This window comes from Vicugna pacos, chromosome 10 (genome assembly GCF_048564905.1).
Source record: "Vicugna pacos chromosome 10, VicPac4, whole genome shotgun sequence".
Lineage (NCBI taxonomy): Eukaryota > Metazoa > Chordata > Mammalia > Artiodactyla > Camelidae > Vicugna > Vicugna pacos.
In genome coordinates this window covers 59001633-59015845 of record NC_132996.1, presented here as the reverse complement: position 1 = coordinate 59015845, position 14213 = coordinate 59001633, and the positions used below count along the sequence as shown (strand labels likewise).

The window sequence follows — 14213 nt, the reverse complement described above, 5'->3', positions numbered from 1 at the left end:
TTCCTTATAGTGACATTATGACTTCATGTGAAGTTATTGCTTCACGTGAAGTTATTACTTATTTGCTTCTTGCTTATCATCTGCTCCCTCTAACTAGACTGTGAGCCCCACAGGAAACAGGGGCCTTGTCTGCTGACTCCAACTGGGTCCTCTGCATCTGAAACTCTGCCACGAGATCCTCATTAAAGGCCTACTTAAATGAGGGGCATAGGGTTCAGTTCACCTCATTCTCCCCCCGCTGCCCCGACTAGTCTGGTCTTATACACACACCCGAGGGGCATGGGGACCAGAGGGATCAAGTCCAGGGGCAAGGTCTGTCTCACGGAGGGGGCAAAGCAGGGGTGGCCCTGGTGTCCCCCAGAGATGGCACACGCAGGAAGGGAACGGGCTTCTTCTGAGTTTGAAATGAAATCCTTGGGTTGTAAAAGAAGCCAAGAAGTCAAGGAGCTCCCCTGACCTTGGAGGATATGGTCAGGGAAGCCTTGCTCCCTTGGGGTCTGGAGGCGCTCACACGTGGCACATATGAGCTTCCCCCCAAATAAAGTGCACGGCTGAGGAGGAGCCCCCACTGTGTAGTTCTGGTTCTGGCCCCTGAGACCTGTGTTGCCTGTATTACTACTCAGGGAGTGTTCTATGTGGAACACTGGAAAACTCCTACTCACCCTTTAAGCCCAGCCAAAATGCCCACTCCTCTGGCCCGTGGCTTCACAGGACTGTCTGCCACCCTCCTCCTTTCCCCACTTTGGTTGGATCTCAGGGGTAGGGATGGAGCCTTCATCAGCCCCCATATCACAGCCAACACTTCCATGGGATTCCCCGAGTGCCCTCAGACCCTCTGGGCCCATGTGGCTACCCACCCAGCTCTGGCCACCTGAGTCCAGATGGACTGGTTCCCCCTGCCAGGGAGGAGCAGGGCCTGGTACCTGCTTGTTCAGGAACAGGTCCCTTCCCAGGAGGCAGTCCTCCCTGCTCAGCAGGATCCCATCCCGACTCTGGGGTTCTCTCCGGCAACAGGCCTCTGGCACCTCGTCACTGTCCAAAGTCAGGAGTCGGAAAACTGATGCATATTTAAAGTCTTCAGGCCCATTGACCCCACAGCAACCAAACTAGGAGAGCAAAGAAAAGGGTGGATGGGAGCTGGACCCAGGTACAGGGATGCAGAGACAGACAGACAGACTCTCCAAAGGCCACTGTGAGGCAGCTTGGTGGAGCGGAGTCAAGACCCAGGTGTGGGCTTGGCTCCACCTACTCCTCCTGTGTGACCCTGGGAAAGTCACTTAGCTTTTCTGAGCCTCTAGTGTCCTCATCTGTAAAATGAGGGTGGTGGTAACAATTCCTACTTCACCAGGCACTTAGTCAGCACTCAGTAAATAGTTGCTATGATTACTATCCTTGATGACAGTTACAACTGCTTGAGGACTCAAGTTAGGGATAACAAACAGGTTTCACCCTGAGTTTGGACTGTGATCTTCGGGCACTGGCTGCCCGGGATGCTGTGCAGATGCCGGTGCTGAGGCTGGGTCTGGGCTTGGTGGATCAGTGCCTGATTGATTATTAATGTCTGCATGGGCACATGATCAAGGCGGGCTCTGAGGACCAGACACTGGCTGCACTGGGATCAGGGCTCTGAATGCTCACGGCGTCCCTGGGGCCACTCACTGTGATCATGACAGAGTTCCAGGTGGCAGAGAAGACATCTGTGTCGTTGTTGCCCTGGTAGTGCTTGGTGAGCTCCTTGGTGAAGAACTCGCGGGTGAGCTAGAGGCAGAGGGAGGGGCCGGCTGAGATTCAGGGCAGTTTGGTGCAGCCCCGCTCCCTGGCCTCTCCCTTGATCTGCTTTTCCGGAGGGAGAGGGAAGGCCTCTGGGCCCTGGTGTCAGGGATCCTCCTCCTGAACTTGGGGTGAGGGGCCCATACCCCCTACTTCCCGGGCCTGTGCCTCCCTGCATCGTCAGATCCCCAACGTGAAAAGGAAGTCTACCCACACAGCCCTCAGCAAGCCCGAGGCCAGGGCAGCCTGGGAACCTCCACTGGCCCTGCACTCTTCTCAGAGGGAAGGCGTATCCAGGGTCGGGGGCTCACCCCTTGTGCCACCCCTTCCACCCTGAGCTGTTTCTCAGACAGAGCTGAGCGGATGCGCTGGGTCCCAGGCCCTGAAGAAGCTGTGGTGTGCAGAGGTGGTCTCTGCACATCCACCGTTTCCAGAGATGTCCCCGGAAGTCATTGCTCCCCTCAAGATATTCCCTGAAGGTCTGACCACCCTCCTCCGTGCTGCAGGGAAAGGGCAGGGCCCCGGGTGGGGCTGGTGCCCAGCAGAGGGAGACCGTCCAGGCACCACTCTCTGCCCACAGGCTGCTGTCCCCTCCTCCCCTGTGTCTTCGCCTGCTCACCTCCCAGGCCAGCTGGTGTCTCTGGCCCCCTGGCCCTTCCTCCCTGTCCTCTGTTAGTTTCCAGGCCCCCTTTGCTTGTGAGGTTTGGCTCAGACAGACTCAGGGGAGGGAGCTGGAGTCCCACGTGGCTGGATCTCATCTCTCTGGGATAAGATGAACTATGGGGGCAAGTTGCCCAAGTTGGACACTTACCAGGGCCTAATCTGAGACTTCTCTGCCCTGTCCTGCACATCACACATTCTGTACTTGGGGGACAGCCTCTCTGACTATTCCCCAGACTGTCCAGTGATTTATTGCTGGGCAAAATGTGGAATGGAAGATTCTGGAACCAGATGTGGAGTTGCAACGGATGCTTTGGAAGAGCAGAGACCCTTAAAGTTTCTCTGACTTTGGCCTTCTGGAAAAGCCTTTGCAAGAAGAGGCTTGCTGGGGTCTCTCTGGGCTGCGGGGCCTCGCTGGGGCGATCGGTCATGGTTTAGGCTGCAGTTGCTGGATGGGAGGCTTCTGATTCTGTGAGACCCTTTGAGGAGGGAGGAGCTGGCCATGAATGGCCACCGACCTCTCCCTGGAAGCAGGGGCCAGGGATACACCGGGTCCAGTACGTACATTTTCCCTGAAGATGAAGGCCAGGATGGCCGCCGAGAGCTCTGCCAAGAAGATGATCAGGATGAACAGGAAGAACTGCAGAGAGAAGGGGGCAGCTTGTGAGCCCCAAGGGCAGGCAGGAAGGGGGCAGGTGACTGCTCGCCAAGACACCCTTTCATCTGTCACACAATTGACACTATGTACTGATTTTGTAAGATTATGGAACTTAACTGCCATAAGCCAGACATTTTTCATAATAAGCACATCAACAATCCATCTTTGACAAGGTTACAATATAAATATGGAAAAAGTAAACATATAAATATGCCTTCTGTGCAAATGGCACCCCTCGGATAAAGCCCATTGGGCAGTGCACAGTCTGAACAACCCTACTTGGCAGTCCTGGAAGGAGATCAATGTCGAAACCTGTTTGGGGCCCTTCCAGGTGGACTGTCCAAGCAGTAGGAATCCTGAGGTACTTGGGGATCCCTAATTGGCTTCCCCTGACCCCCTATCCCCTGCCACTAGCCCCAGGGCCACCTCTGCCTGCCCGGCTGCCTTTCATTTTTGTGGGAAGCAGGAGGTGATGTTAACCTTCAGCTGCAGTAAAGGAGCAAGATTGGAGGAAAGGTGGCTTGTCTATCAAAATCCGAGAACCTGGGGGCTGGGAGTTTGGAAACTAACAGCCCCCCCCACCCCGCTCTACTCACTGCATTTCTCAGTGTTGCCCAAATTAACCATGATGCCTCTGGCCTCAGGGTCCGCAGGCTGTGCTCCCTCTGCTGAGAAAGCCCCCACCCTTCCTTGCCAGCTCCTCATTTTCCAGACCCAGTTTGGCCCCAGCTCCTTCCTGGCTCCCCAACATCACTGTGCCCTGCAGAGGTGTCGCAAGGCAGCTGCTGTGCCCCCACGACATCACTACCATCAGCACAGAGGCTGTGACTCAGCATGCTGCGTTCCCGACGCCTGGACAGCACAGGTGTCGGTACACGGCTATCAGATGAGTGAATGAATCCATAAGAGACCAACTCACCATAATGACCTTGCTCTCTGCTACCCTTCAGGCACTGGTCATGTCACCTGGAGGCCACCAGCAGGGTGCACATGGAGACCAGCTTGGGTCACAGTCCTTGGAACTGCCAGCCCACACTGCACATGCCTGGGCTGGAAGGAGGCGAGGGGTCCCGGGCTTGGCGTGGGGACACCTCAGCCCACCCTGCCTCATTTTGTGACCTGAGACAATTGCTCAAACCCCTTCAAGCCTCAGTTTCCTCATCAGTGAAATGGGGATAACAACACCCACTTCCCAGGGTCACCGTGGGAATAATGAAGTAGCGGATGTGTGTTCCGCGGGTCATCAACGAGGATGAGCAGAGCTTGTCGCTGAGGCTCTCGCACATGGACTAGGAGCCCAGGAGCCAGCTCACGTGCAGCTCCTTCCTCGGCCTCCAGAGCCGGGCTCTGGTGCACACTCCGCTCCGGGTTCCTCATAGACACGTAGGGTGTTGACGATGCCCTCGGACCTCTCTCCTGGATTGTATCTCATCCTCTCAGGTTTCTGTCACTTTATCCTTGTCCTAGAAAGACTCCAGTCATATTCCCTCCCTGACTTTTCAGCACTAACAGCGGCTGCCCCGTAGAGGTCCTGAGGTTTCTCTAAACTCCTTGGGCTATGGGGTGATCACTACCGGGGAGAGCTTAGCATGGATGTCAAGTTGATCTGTCCATGATCTGGACATCTCCTGGACTTGCCAGGTGGCTGTTTTGTTTTTTAAATGCCCAAACCCCAGGAGAGTCCCTGGCCTCAATTGATCAGCTGGCACAAGGCATGCATCGTTCACCCCTCAGCCGCAGGGTCAGGGGGTCTCCTCCGGTTCAAGCTCATGGTCTCTGGTCTCATAGAGGTTTGCTTGGCATCAGAACCTGAAGCCTGTTCCACAGTCTCTTTTCTCTTTAGCCCCCAGAGAAGGAAACTGACTTTTCCTTCCAAAGGGGCGCAGTTCGAAAATTTGAGAGCAAATCCTGTCCTCTTAATCCAGCTCTTCTCAGAGCACCACACTACCCCCTCTCTTTCTCTGCTGAAGAGCGAGGTTCAGTACTGGCCCGGCAGTGGCTCTGCTGAACTCTGGGGCTCTGGTTGACAGGTCAGGGGCAACCTTGCTGCAGTCAGCTGTGTGTGGTGACCTTGGACTGAGGGTGGGAGGCAGAGCTCCCCAACCAGGGAGGAGAGTGACAGAAGGCTTCCTGTACCCAGGCAGGCTGCCTGTGGCCACGATACTTGCATTCCACTTGGCCAGCCCCAGCCCCACTCCACTTCAACCAGCTGGCCTTTGGGCTGAGAGGTATGTCCCCCATCCCTGCAGCCTCTCATCCCCATGGCAGTGGGCGAGGCCCATGGCAGGGCTCCTGGCACCTCCGTTTGGCTAGTGATGGGTGGTCACAGCGTTCTATTTCATGTGGCCTCCACGGAGCCCCACCCTGCCCTCTGCCCTCTCAGTGGAGTTGCTGGCGGTCCTCAGGCTGGCAAAGAGCAGCCTCAGACATGGTTTCCACCCTGGCAATGTGATTGAGCTGTCTCTGGCTATCGATCGCGGCTTACACAGTTATAAACTATGGATGAGACAGAACTCGTGAACTCCGCATGCTTGTCACTCTGGGAGCGTGCGTGCACTTTCCAGGGGACTTAGCACCACTTCAGCGAGATGATGCAGCTGAAGTGCTGTGCACAAGACTGGCACGACGTGAAAACTGCTCAGATGGTGGCTCAGAACCAAGAGGAACCACGGCCTTCCTGAAGACAAGTGCTGGCGTGGGCGTTCTCCAGAAGAACAATAGCTACCACCTATTGAGCGCTGAACACCTAAGTGCTGTGGATCTTACATGGATTTGAACCCTCTGGGCGCCTGGGGAGGCAGATGCTGTGATCATCAGCACCTCTGCTTTACTGATGAGGAAACTGGGACCCTGAGAGGGGAGAACTTGACCAAGCTGGCCCAGCTGGTAAGTGGTACCGCTGGGATGAACGTGGGAACTTTGCTTCCAGAACACAGCCTCCCAACACCATGTTATCCTGAACCCATAAGAGCTTCCAGGTCTTAAGACTTTCAGATGGCCTGTGAGGTCCCTTGTGGATCAATGCCAATTCCTTTAGTTCCACGTTTTTCAAATGCTTATCTGCGCCAGGAACAGAGTTAAGTAAGACACACATTTTCTTACTGAACCATGATTACAACACTATGGTTGGGAAGGAAGTGTTATTATCTTCATTTTACATATGAGGACTCTGAAGTTCAGAGAGGCTAAGTAACTGGCCTCAGGTCACACAGCCAGGAAGTGGCAGAGCAGGGATTAGAATCAGACTTTTCTGACTCCAAAGCCCCTGCTTTTATCCATACTTCTGAGACTACCTTCTCTCTGTTCCTTCATTCCAGGGCTGTTTATTGAGCACCTACTCTGTGCCAGGTACTGTGCTAGGGACCAGCAAACAAATCCACACAAGGCAGATGGGGTCCCCATCCTCATGGAGTTTCCATTGAACCAAGAGTCATGATTCAGGAATCTTTTCAAAGCATAAGATTCATGAGACGAAATTTAAGAATGAACCTGGCAACTCATTGATGGGGAAAGCGGGCTTCCCCAGAGGAAGGGAGTCTGCAGATCTCCTGGCCATTGCTCCCACCTGGAGCAGGGCCCCTCAAGCACAGGGACCCAGGGGTGACTTGAGTGTGAGTCGCCTGAAGGAAAGTGCAGGGCTGTGGGGCCAACATCAGTAAGTGTTGCTTCTGCCAACTTCTCCGGCATGAAATAATTTCCTCCTGCTTAACAGGGCTACTACTGGTTATTTAGAGGGGATCCCCCTGTGCCCCGCCGTAGAGCTTGTCCTGATGCTTTCTGGGGCTCCCCCTAACCGGGGCCTTTCCCAGAGTTTGTTCGCCTCGAGTTAATCTGACCTCATCCCATTTGCCTAAGGACACATTCGCCAGTAGTTCCTGAACATCAGATTTACAACACTTTGCTTTAGGATGGGAGAATTAACAGAGGGGTAAGAAACTGCTATTTTGCCTACTCGTGAGCATTTCTAGACTTTTCTAACCTATCTGCCTACAGCACGTCTGCTTTTAGTTCTCATTTCTAATAAATATTTACCAAATGTACATACTTTGTGAGCAATTCAGCTCTTTTATCACTTTCAAATTACACTCGTCTCTTTTTGCTGTTCTCTTTTCCAATTTAGCATGTTTTTGTTATAAAATATTTTAAAACTGTGAATCTTTAAATAAATGGGCTAAAAACATTCCTTGAACTGCTCATAGGTAAGCAACCAGGAAAAAGGGGATGCCACAAATGTCAGTAACAGGCTAAAATTGTCCTATTGTACAAGAAAGTACTGCAACATTGATCAACGAGAGTGTTTGGAAAATGTCTTCAGAAAAGTTGATCATAGGGTGACGTGGATATTAGGCTCATTGTCCCTGGGCTAAGGGTCACCAGGACACCACAGGGTTTAGCCTCAGAGCAGGGGGAGGGGACGCCCAGCTAACTCTGTTCCCAGGCCTCCTTTGTGGCAGGTCTTTGAGCCATGGCTCCAGAGGTGGCTAAAGTCGCTCCCACCTGGCCTCTCTCAGGACAAGTCCTCTCTCCCTCCCCGATGGTGGAGGAGGCATCTCAGGCTTCTCAGAGGAACCCAGTGGCTAGGAAGGGTGAGACTTGGTGCCTCTCTTCAGCTGGAACCACCCCACAGCCAGTCAGGTTGGAGGGGAAAGTGGTCCTTTTTATTTCTTTGGTCATGACTCTTTCTGAAAACCTTCCAGAAGCTGTAGTGGCTCCAAAAACACGCATGCACACATACCACACACACATACAACACACGTGTACAGGCACACACACAGAGGCCCTGATGTAATGTTTTGCATGTAATTTTAGGTGCGTTTGGGACCACTTGAGTCCGTTCCAGATTAGGAGCCCCTGGGCCAGCCCTGTCTGAGAGACAGGAGACCTGGGTCCAAGAGTCCCCTGCCTTTGCCCTGCACTGTGACCTCAGGCCTGTGTGTGCTGGGGGAGGGGAGAGGGAGGGAAGGGGTGGGGAGGGGCGGGGAGGAGAAGAGGGTGGAGGGGGCAGTAAAAGGAGAGGCAGGGAGAGAGGAGTAGAGGCAAGTCAGGTTCAGAAGAAGATCAGGAAAGGCAGCAGGAAGCGAAAACAAGCGATCAAGAGAAAGGCAGAGAGAGACAGGGAGACAGAGGCAGAGAAAGAGCGATAAAAGAAAGGGAGACACATGGACTGAAGAGACAAAACCGAGGAAGAAGGCAGAAGGGAGGGGTGGGAAGGGGCGACATTAAGGTTCCGTGAGCCGGGAGGTCACAGCCAGGACTTAACTCTCTCTCCAGGGTCTTGGGGCAAGCCTCCTCCTGCCCCTGGGTCTCAGTGATGTCCTCATCCAGGGGCAGGCTCAGAGAGAGCCATTTAGCTGGGCCAGAGCCCCAGTCTGCTTCTGGCCCAGAGCCCTAGCCTGGTTTCCTGTCTTGGCTTCAGAGATGAGCCCATTAATGATGGATGAGCCCCGGGGGCCAAGGTGCAAGGGGGTGTTGGGGGAAGGGAGGTTTGGTGTGTCCTGGGTCCCAGACTCAGCTCCTTTCCAAGTCCCCAGGGCTCCCCAAGCCCAGACTTTTCCAAGCACCATCCGACGTGGTACAGAGCCCTCCACCAGGGGGCGCCCACAGGTTTCTTTGTTTCTCTCCAGATGAAAAGTTTGCAGTATTTAGGCAGCTGCCCAAGGCCAGAGGGACCCAGGGCTCCCGTGTCACACATTTCACAGCTGATTTCACTTTCTGTGACACAAGTGGGGGCTGAGCCGTCTGTTCTAATCTGGAGAGGAGGCATTGTGCCAGATCTCTGCCTCCCCAAGCCACTAGTTCTGGCTCATCGGTAGGAGTGGACAGGCCCCTTTTAAGGAAGTCCTCCGGCTGACAAGCCCACGTCACTGACCAGCCCAAGTCTCCCCATCACATAACTCCTGCCCCCCAGCCGCTCACCCATGAGGAATGCCTGCAAGTTGGCCCATCTACACGCACACTTTTCTAAGCTGGGCTGTTTTTAGCTTACCCTGCAGCAGGACAGCGCTCAATCCAGTTTTCCTGGCCCACAGAGCACAGGACCTTGTAGGGGAAGGAGCCCTGTCACCAAGGCCAGGGAAGCAGGCAGAGGCCCAGAGGACCACAGCCCGTGTGAATACCGAAGACCAGAGAAACAGAACATGCACTCTTGGCTTCGTCTGGTTCCAACCTACAGCTGAGCTGGTTGCCCCTCTCTTAACGAGCAGACGATAAAGCTCAGAGAGGCTGAGAAATTAGGCCAGGGTCATATCGTTAGTCACAGGACAGAGCAGGGCGCACACACGCACCCAGGCCTGCCTGCCCGCCTCATCCTCATAGACTCAATGGCCTCCCACTGCCTGTCCCCCAGGGAGGGGATGGCCACCCTTGGGCCTTGATGCAGTACCTAGTGAGCAATGTGGCCCATAATAGCAGTTCAAGGACTATTTATTTAGTGAATAAAGGACCTTCAGAGAGCATTGCACTTCTATTTTACAAGTGGAAATGCAAAAACTGAATGATTTATCCAATAGCTATCTTAGCTCTTTTACCACGGAGTTGTATATTTGAGTTCTTAAAAGCAAGCGGGTAAAAAAGCATCGTGAGTCAATGCTCTCGGTGGACCCTGCCTCAGAGAAGCCTGGCTGTTCAGACCTGGGGGCCAAGACCACTGTCAAGCTGGGAACAGCTCGCCCAGTCGGCAGGCGTGGGTCCAGCGCAGAGTCAGGATGGGCTGGTGTGGCTCCCGCTCCCGGAGGATGGACTGCTAGGCTCAGACCTCAGGGCAAGTCCCCCGCAGAGTGGACACAGGCCCCCCTGCCCACCCCAGGGCATCCGGGGTGGAGTGGGGGATGGGCACTCACAAACAGCAGCAGACACTTGTTCTCCCGGACGGCCCCACAGCAGCCCAGGAAGCCGAGCAGAAAAAGCAGGCCCCCCATGGCCAGGAGGATGTAGGCTCCCGTGATGAGCAGGGGGTTGGCAGCCACAATCTCCCGGAAGCCGGTGGGGTCCACCATGACCCAGATGCCGATGCCCAGCAGGCAGGCACCCCCAAGCTGCTCCCCGGGCCAGTCCAGAGTGGAGAGGAGAAACAGACACGGAGGTTAGATACACCAAACACACACATACACACACACACACACACACACACACACACACACACACACACACACACACACACACACACACACACACACACACACACACACACGTTTCCCCGGGAGGCCCTGGGGCGCAGGCGCCAAGGGCCCAGTGAACTGGGCGGAAACTCCATTTGTTGCCTGAGCCAATGTCCTGGCAGCACTCTCCTCTGCTTTGAATTTCCCTGTTTACCCTGACCTGAAGCACATCACACATCATCTAAGCCCAGTCTCTGACCCACGCCCCACCTCAGGCTGCCAAGAACCATGTTCTGTAGAGTTTACCTGCCACCTTATATTCTCCTTAAATGTCAGGGATGTGGGATAATGAGGTCATTCAGTCCAACCCTCTGATTCCACACTGAGTCCCATAGGGGGCTAATGACTTGCCCAAGGTCACACAGTAAATTCATGGCAGAGCCACGGCTGAATCACAGGCTTCCCTGACTCTAACCCTAAGGACCCTCACCAACTCCGTGAACATGCTCTGACTTCTGTGCTCTGCCTGCACCATGCTAGGGGCCAGGAAAGTACAGACAAAAGCCATCCTCTTTGTCCTCAACAGGAGCTCTCAGTCAGGTGGGGCTCCCCCACTCTCAAATCCGCTCCTAGAAAGCCTTGTTTATGTCTTCATCTCCTTGGCCCATCTCTCTCTGCTTTACTTATCTCTGGAGAGAGGCAGCTTAGTCTAGAGAAAGGGCTGTGTCATTTATTAGCTGTGTGACCTTAGGGAAGCAGCTTCACCTCTCTGAGCCTTAGCTTCCTCATGGTTAAAAGAAGGCATAAATTCCCACCTCCCAAGGTGGCCCCAAGGAATAAAAGGACAGAATGGATGTGAATGTGCTCAGAGGGTTCAATATACATCTGTTCCATTGGTCCTGGGCACAGACAAGTATTGGAAACAGATCCATTGCAGGAGAAATAGTTTGATGTTATCAGATTTTGAAGGTTAGGAAGAGTTTGAAATTCCTGTGTGATGAGAGGACCTGAGGGAAGACAGCAAACTGCTGAGCTCTGGCATGGCTGAGAAGGGCCTGTAAGCTCAGGGAGGAGTTGGTTGGTTTGGGGCAAGAGATACATTTTTAGGTGCAGTCTGGGCAGAGGTGTGACAGAGAGGCCTGAGGGACCCAGGGACAGCCAATGACAGAGTCTACATTTTGGTGTCTGCTGTGCAATGCCTCTCTCCTTGGTCTCCCCACAAACCTCCAGGAAATCCCCCGTCCTTCCTCCTGGCTGTTGGAGGTTTGGGGGTTTAACCACTGCAGGTAGAGTTCTGCTTCAACGTGGGGGTCAGGCCCCTCATGTCAGGTGGGGACCCTGGGGCTGCGCAGGGTCACCCAGGTCCCCAGCTTGGAAGTTAGGTCTAGAATTCCAGTTTGTGGGTCTCCCTACTCTTCAGGATTAGGGGCAGGGAAGGGCATCCAGGAGAGTTGCTGAAATGTATAAAAAATAAATGGAGACAGACAGACAGACAGAATCAGTCTTGACCAGAAGGGGCCTCCCTTTCATAGTGACTCCACCCTAGAGGAGACTAGTGGATGTCCACTCCTCCGGGTCTTCGCTGCACTAGGTCAAAGGTTGAGGTGGGGTCACGAGAGGACCCGGCTCTGCTCCGGGGCCATGCCCTGGGCCTGAGCAGATCAGGCACACTGTGCTGCAGGGCACTGGAGCTCTCGGGGCCTCTGCTCTGTCACGTACAGAATCTACAGGTTGGATGGAGATGGAGGCGACACATTCCAGGCACTTCCTAAACTAATCTTGCTTCATTTTCAATAACCCCACTGAGGTTGGTGATGAAGGGATGAAGATACTGAGGTTCAGAGAGGTAAAATGTGCTTCAGATCACGGAGCTGGTAGGGTGCAGAGATGGAACCCAGGTCTCTCGTCCCAGAGAGGTTTCAGATTTAATCAGGTGGCTGCATCAGCTCAGCCCATCCAGCTCCGATGTCCATAATTGCTCCAGGGGTCAGGGTGGGGCTCCCTGCTGCCCTCTGATCACCCCATCCCCCTTTCTCCCCAGTTCCCTACCAGGGGTCAGATCCTAAGACAGCAGCCAGGACCAAGGCCCCTATCCTTTTATTTTTTAGAGTAGCTGAACCATCCCAGAAGCTGTGCAAAATGTCTCTCCTGTGATGGTGGGCCCTAGGAGTCAGGGCATGGGGGGCACTGCTGGGGGGCCTCCCTGCCAGACTCCTGGCTGGGCAGCTAGAGCTGCTTCTGGCACCAGCCCTGGTTCCTGTCCCTGGGACTCAGCCCAGTGTGACTGTTTCCAAGCAGGAGTCAGTTCTGCCCACCCCACAGAGGCCTAGAAAGACCCGAGGCAAGTTCTGGGAATACTTACAAATATGAAGAAATTGAAAACAAACATTAGATACTTCATGCAGCTTAGACAGTCACCTTCCATGGTTCTCCACCTACAAAACAGCAAGGCCCCTTCAATCCTCCTGCTGGGGGATCCCCTCCAGAAAGAACCCTGGCCTCTCCTCCCTCCCCTCCTCCTTGGGGTGTCCCAGTGGCTGGCCTGCTCTTGTAGCCGGTGGGGGAAGAGGGCACTGATAACAACTTCTGCATCCCAGGGATGGTGCTGTGCCTTGTGGGAGCAGGGTTAGGAGCGAGAACTCATGAGCCAGCCTGCCTGGGTTAAAGCCCCATCTCTACCATTCATTTGCTGTGTGGTCTTGGGCAAATTATTCCACCTCTCTGAGTTTCGCTGTCCCCAGCTTGGAAATAGAAATTAAAAACAGAAGCTTCCTCCAAGCAGGGTTGGGAGGGTTAACTCACATAACACAATAATGGGCTTAGCACCACGTGGCAGGTGCTCAGTGGTGTAACATCATGATGTTACTTGACTGCAGATGTGAACTTTCTATTTGGTAGATGAGAAACTAAGGCTCAGAGCCTTGAGCGATTTGCCAAGATGGCAGAGTGGGATAAGAACCCAGGCCCGACAAACTTCCTACCACCCTACCTGCCCTCTGGCCTGAATGACTGACTGCCCTCTGAGGAGGGGTGTTGCAGGGGAAAGAGGTAGGGGTGCCTACCTGGGGCTCCAAGCCCCGCTCCTGGGACAAGACCCTCCCTCTGCCCTGACTCCCTCCATCATGAGACGTGCAGCTCCCACCTCCCCCCGGAGTCTCCCCTGTCCCTACCTAAGTGTAAGCTCATAGTAGTAAGTTACTGGATACAATTCTGTTCAGCTGACATTTATTGTGCACTGACTGGATGCCAGGCTCTGGGGCTTGAAAACAAGACGTAGCCCTTCCCCATCCGTGGGGGAAGCAGACAGCCTCTGTGATCACAAGGCAGCCCTCAAGGTACACAAGTCACTGTCATATTTAATACACAATAATCACTATTTTCACACTTTTTTTACCCAGGAGGACCTACCCCTTCCCCTGTTCCAGGCCTCATCCTCCCAGCAGGCGGTGGAGGGCTGAGATTCAGTGGGGACCCATGGGTATGGTGGGCCTGTTTAGCTAGCATCTCCCGGTCCCTGCCAGGCCCACCAGTTGTTAAAGCATCATCCTTGACGGTGGGTCATCCTTATCTCCTGTATCATCACCATGTCCAGGCTCTCTTCCTCCAGAACAGGTCCCCAGGCCAACCCAGCAGCCCTTCTCCGTCTCCTCCCCCTCTGACCTTCTAGAAGTAGCACCTAACCTGCATCTAAACACAGTGGTTCCAGGCACAGGCTCTGAAGTCAGACACATGTGGGCTCCAAGCCTGGCTCTTCACACCTCTCTCCCTCTGTGTCTTTGGTAAGTGATGTAACATTTTAGAGCCTCAGTTTCTTCATCTGCAAAATGGGCAATTATGACCTACACTGTGGCATGTTGTGAGAATTAAGAGAAGTCCTATGTCAGGGCCCCCCACGGCACCTGGCTTAGGGCGGGGTGGGCAGCTCTTACTAAGAACACACAACTTTACAGTCCTGGGTGACTTGATGGGTTGTCGTTGTCCATGAGATCAGGACCACAGGACAAGGACCTGCACCCTAGGCACTGCAT

General features: G+C 54.1%; 1 protein-coding gene across 5 annotated transcripts in view; it reads right to left on the bottom strand.

The window, feature by feature from the left end:
- TSPAN18 (tetraspanin 18) overlaps window positions 1–14213 on the bottom strand; it is a 172690-nt gene that overhangs the window by 7833 nt on the left and 150644 nt on the right. For all 5 annotated transcript variants that reach the window (XM_031690590.2, XM_072969833.1, XM_031690591.2 and 2 more), the window contains 5 exons: window positions 12548–12620; window positions 9928–10122; window positions 2996–3070; window positions 1660–1758; window positions 924–1106 (listed from right to left, as the gene is read on the bottom strand). In XM_031690590.2, coding sequence (XP_031546450.1) covers window positions 924–1106; window positions 1660–1758; window positions 2996–3070; window positions 9928–10122; window positions 12548–12610 — 615 coding nt within the window. In that variant the 5' untranslated portion in view covers window positions 12611–12620. The remainder of the gene's footprint in view (window positions 1–923; window positions 1107–1659; window positions 1759–2995; window positions 3071–9927; window positions 10123–12547; window positions 12621–14213) is intronic.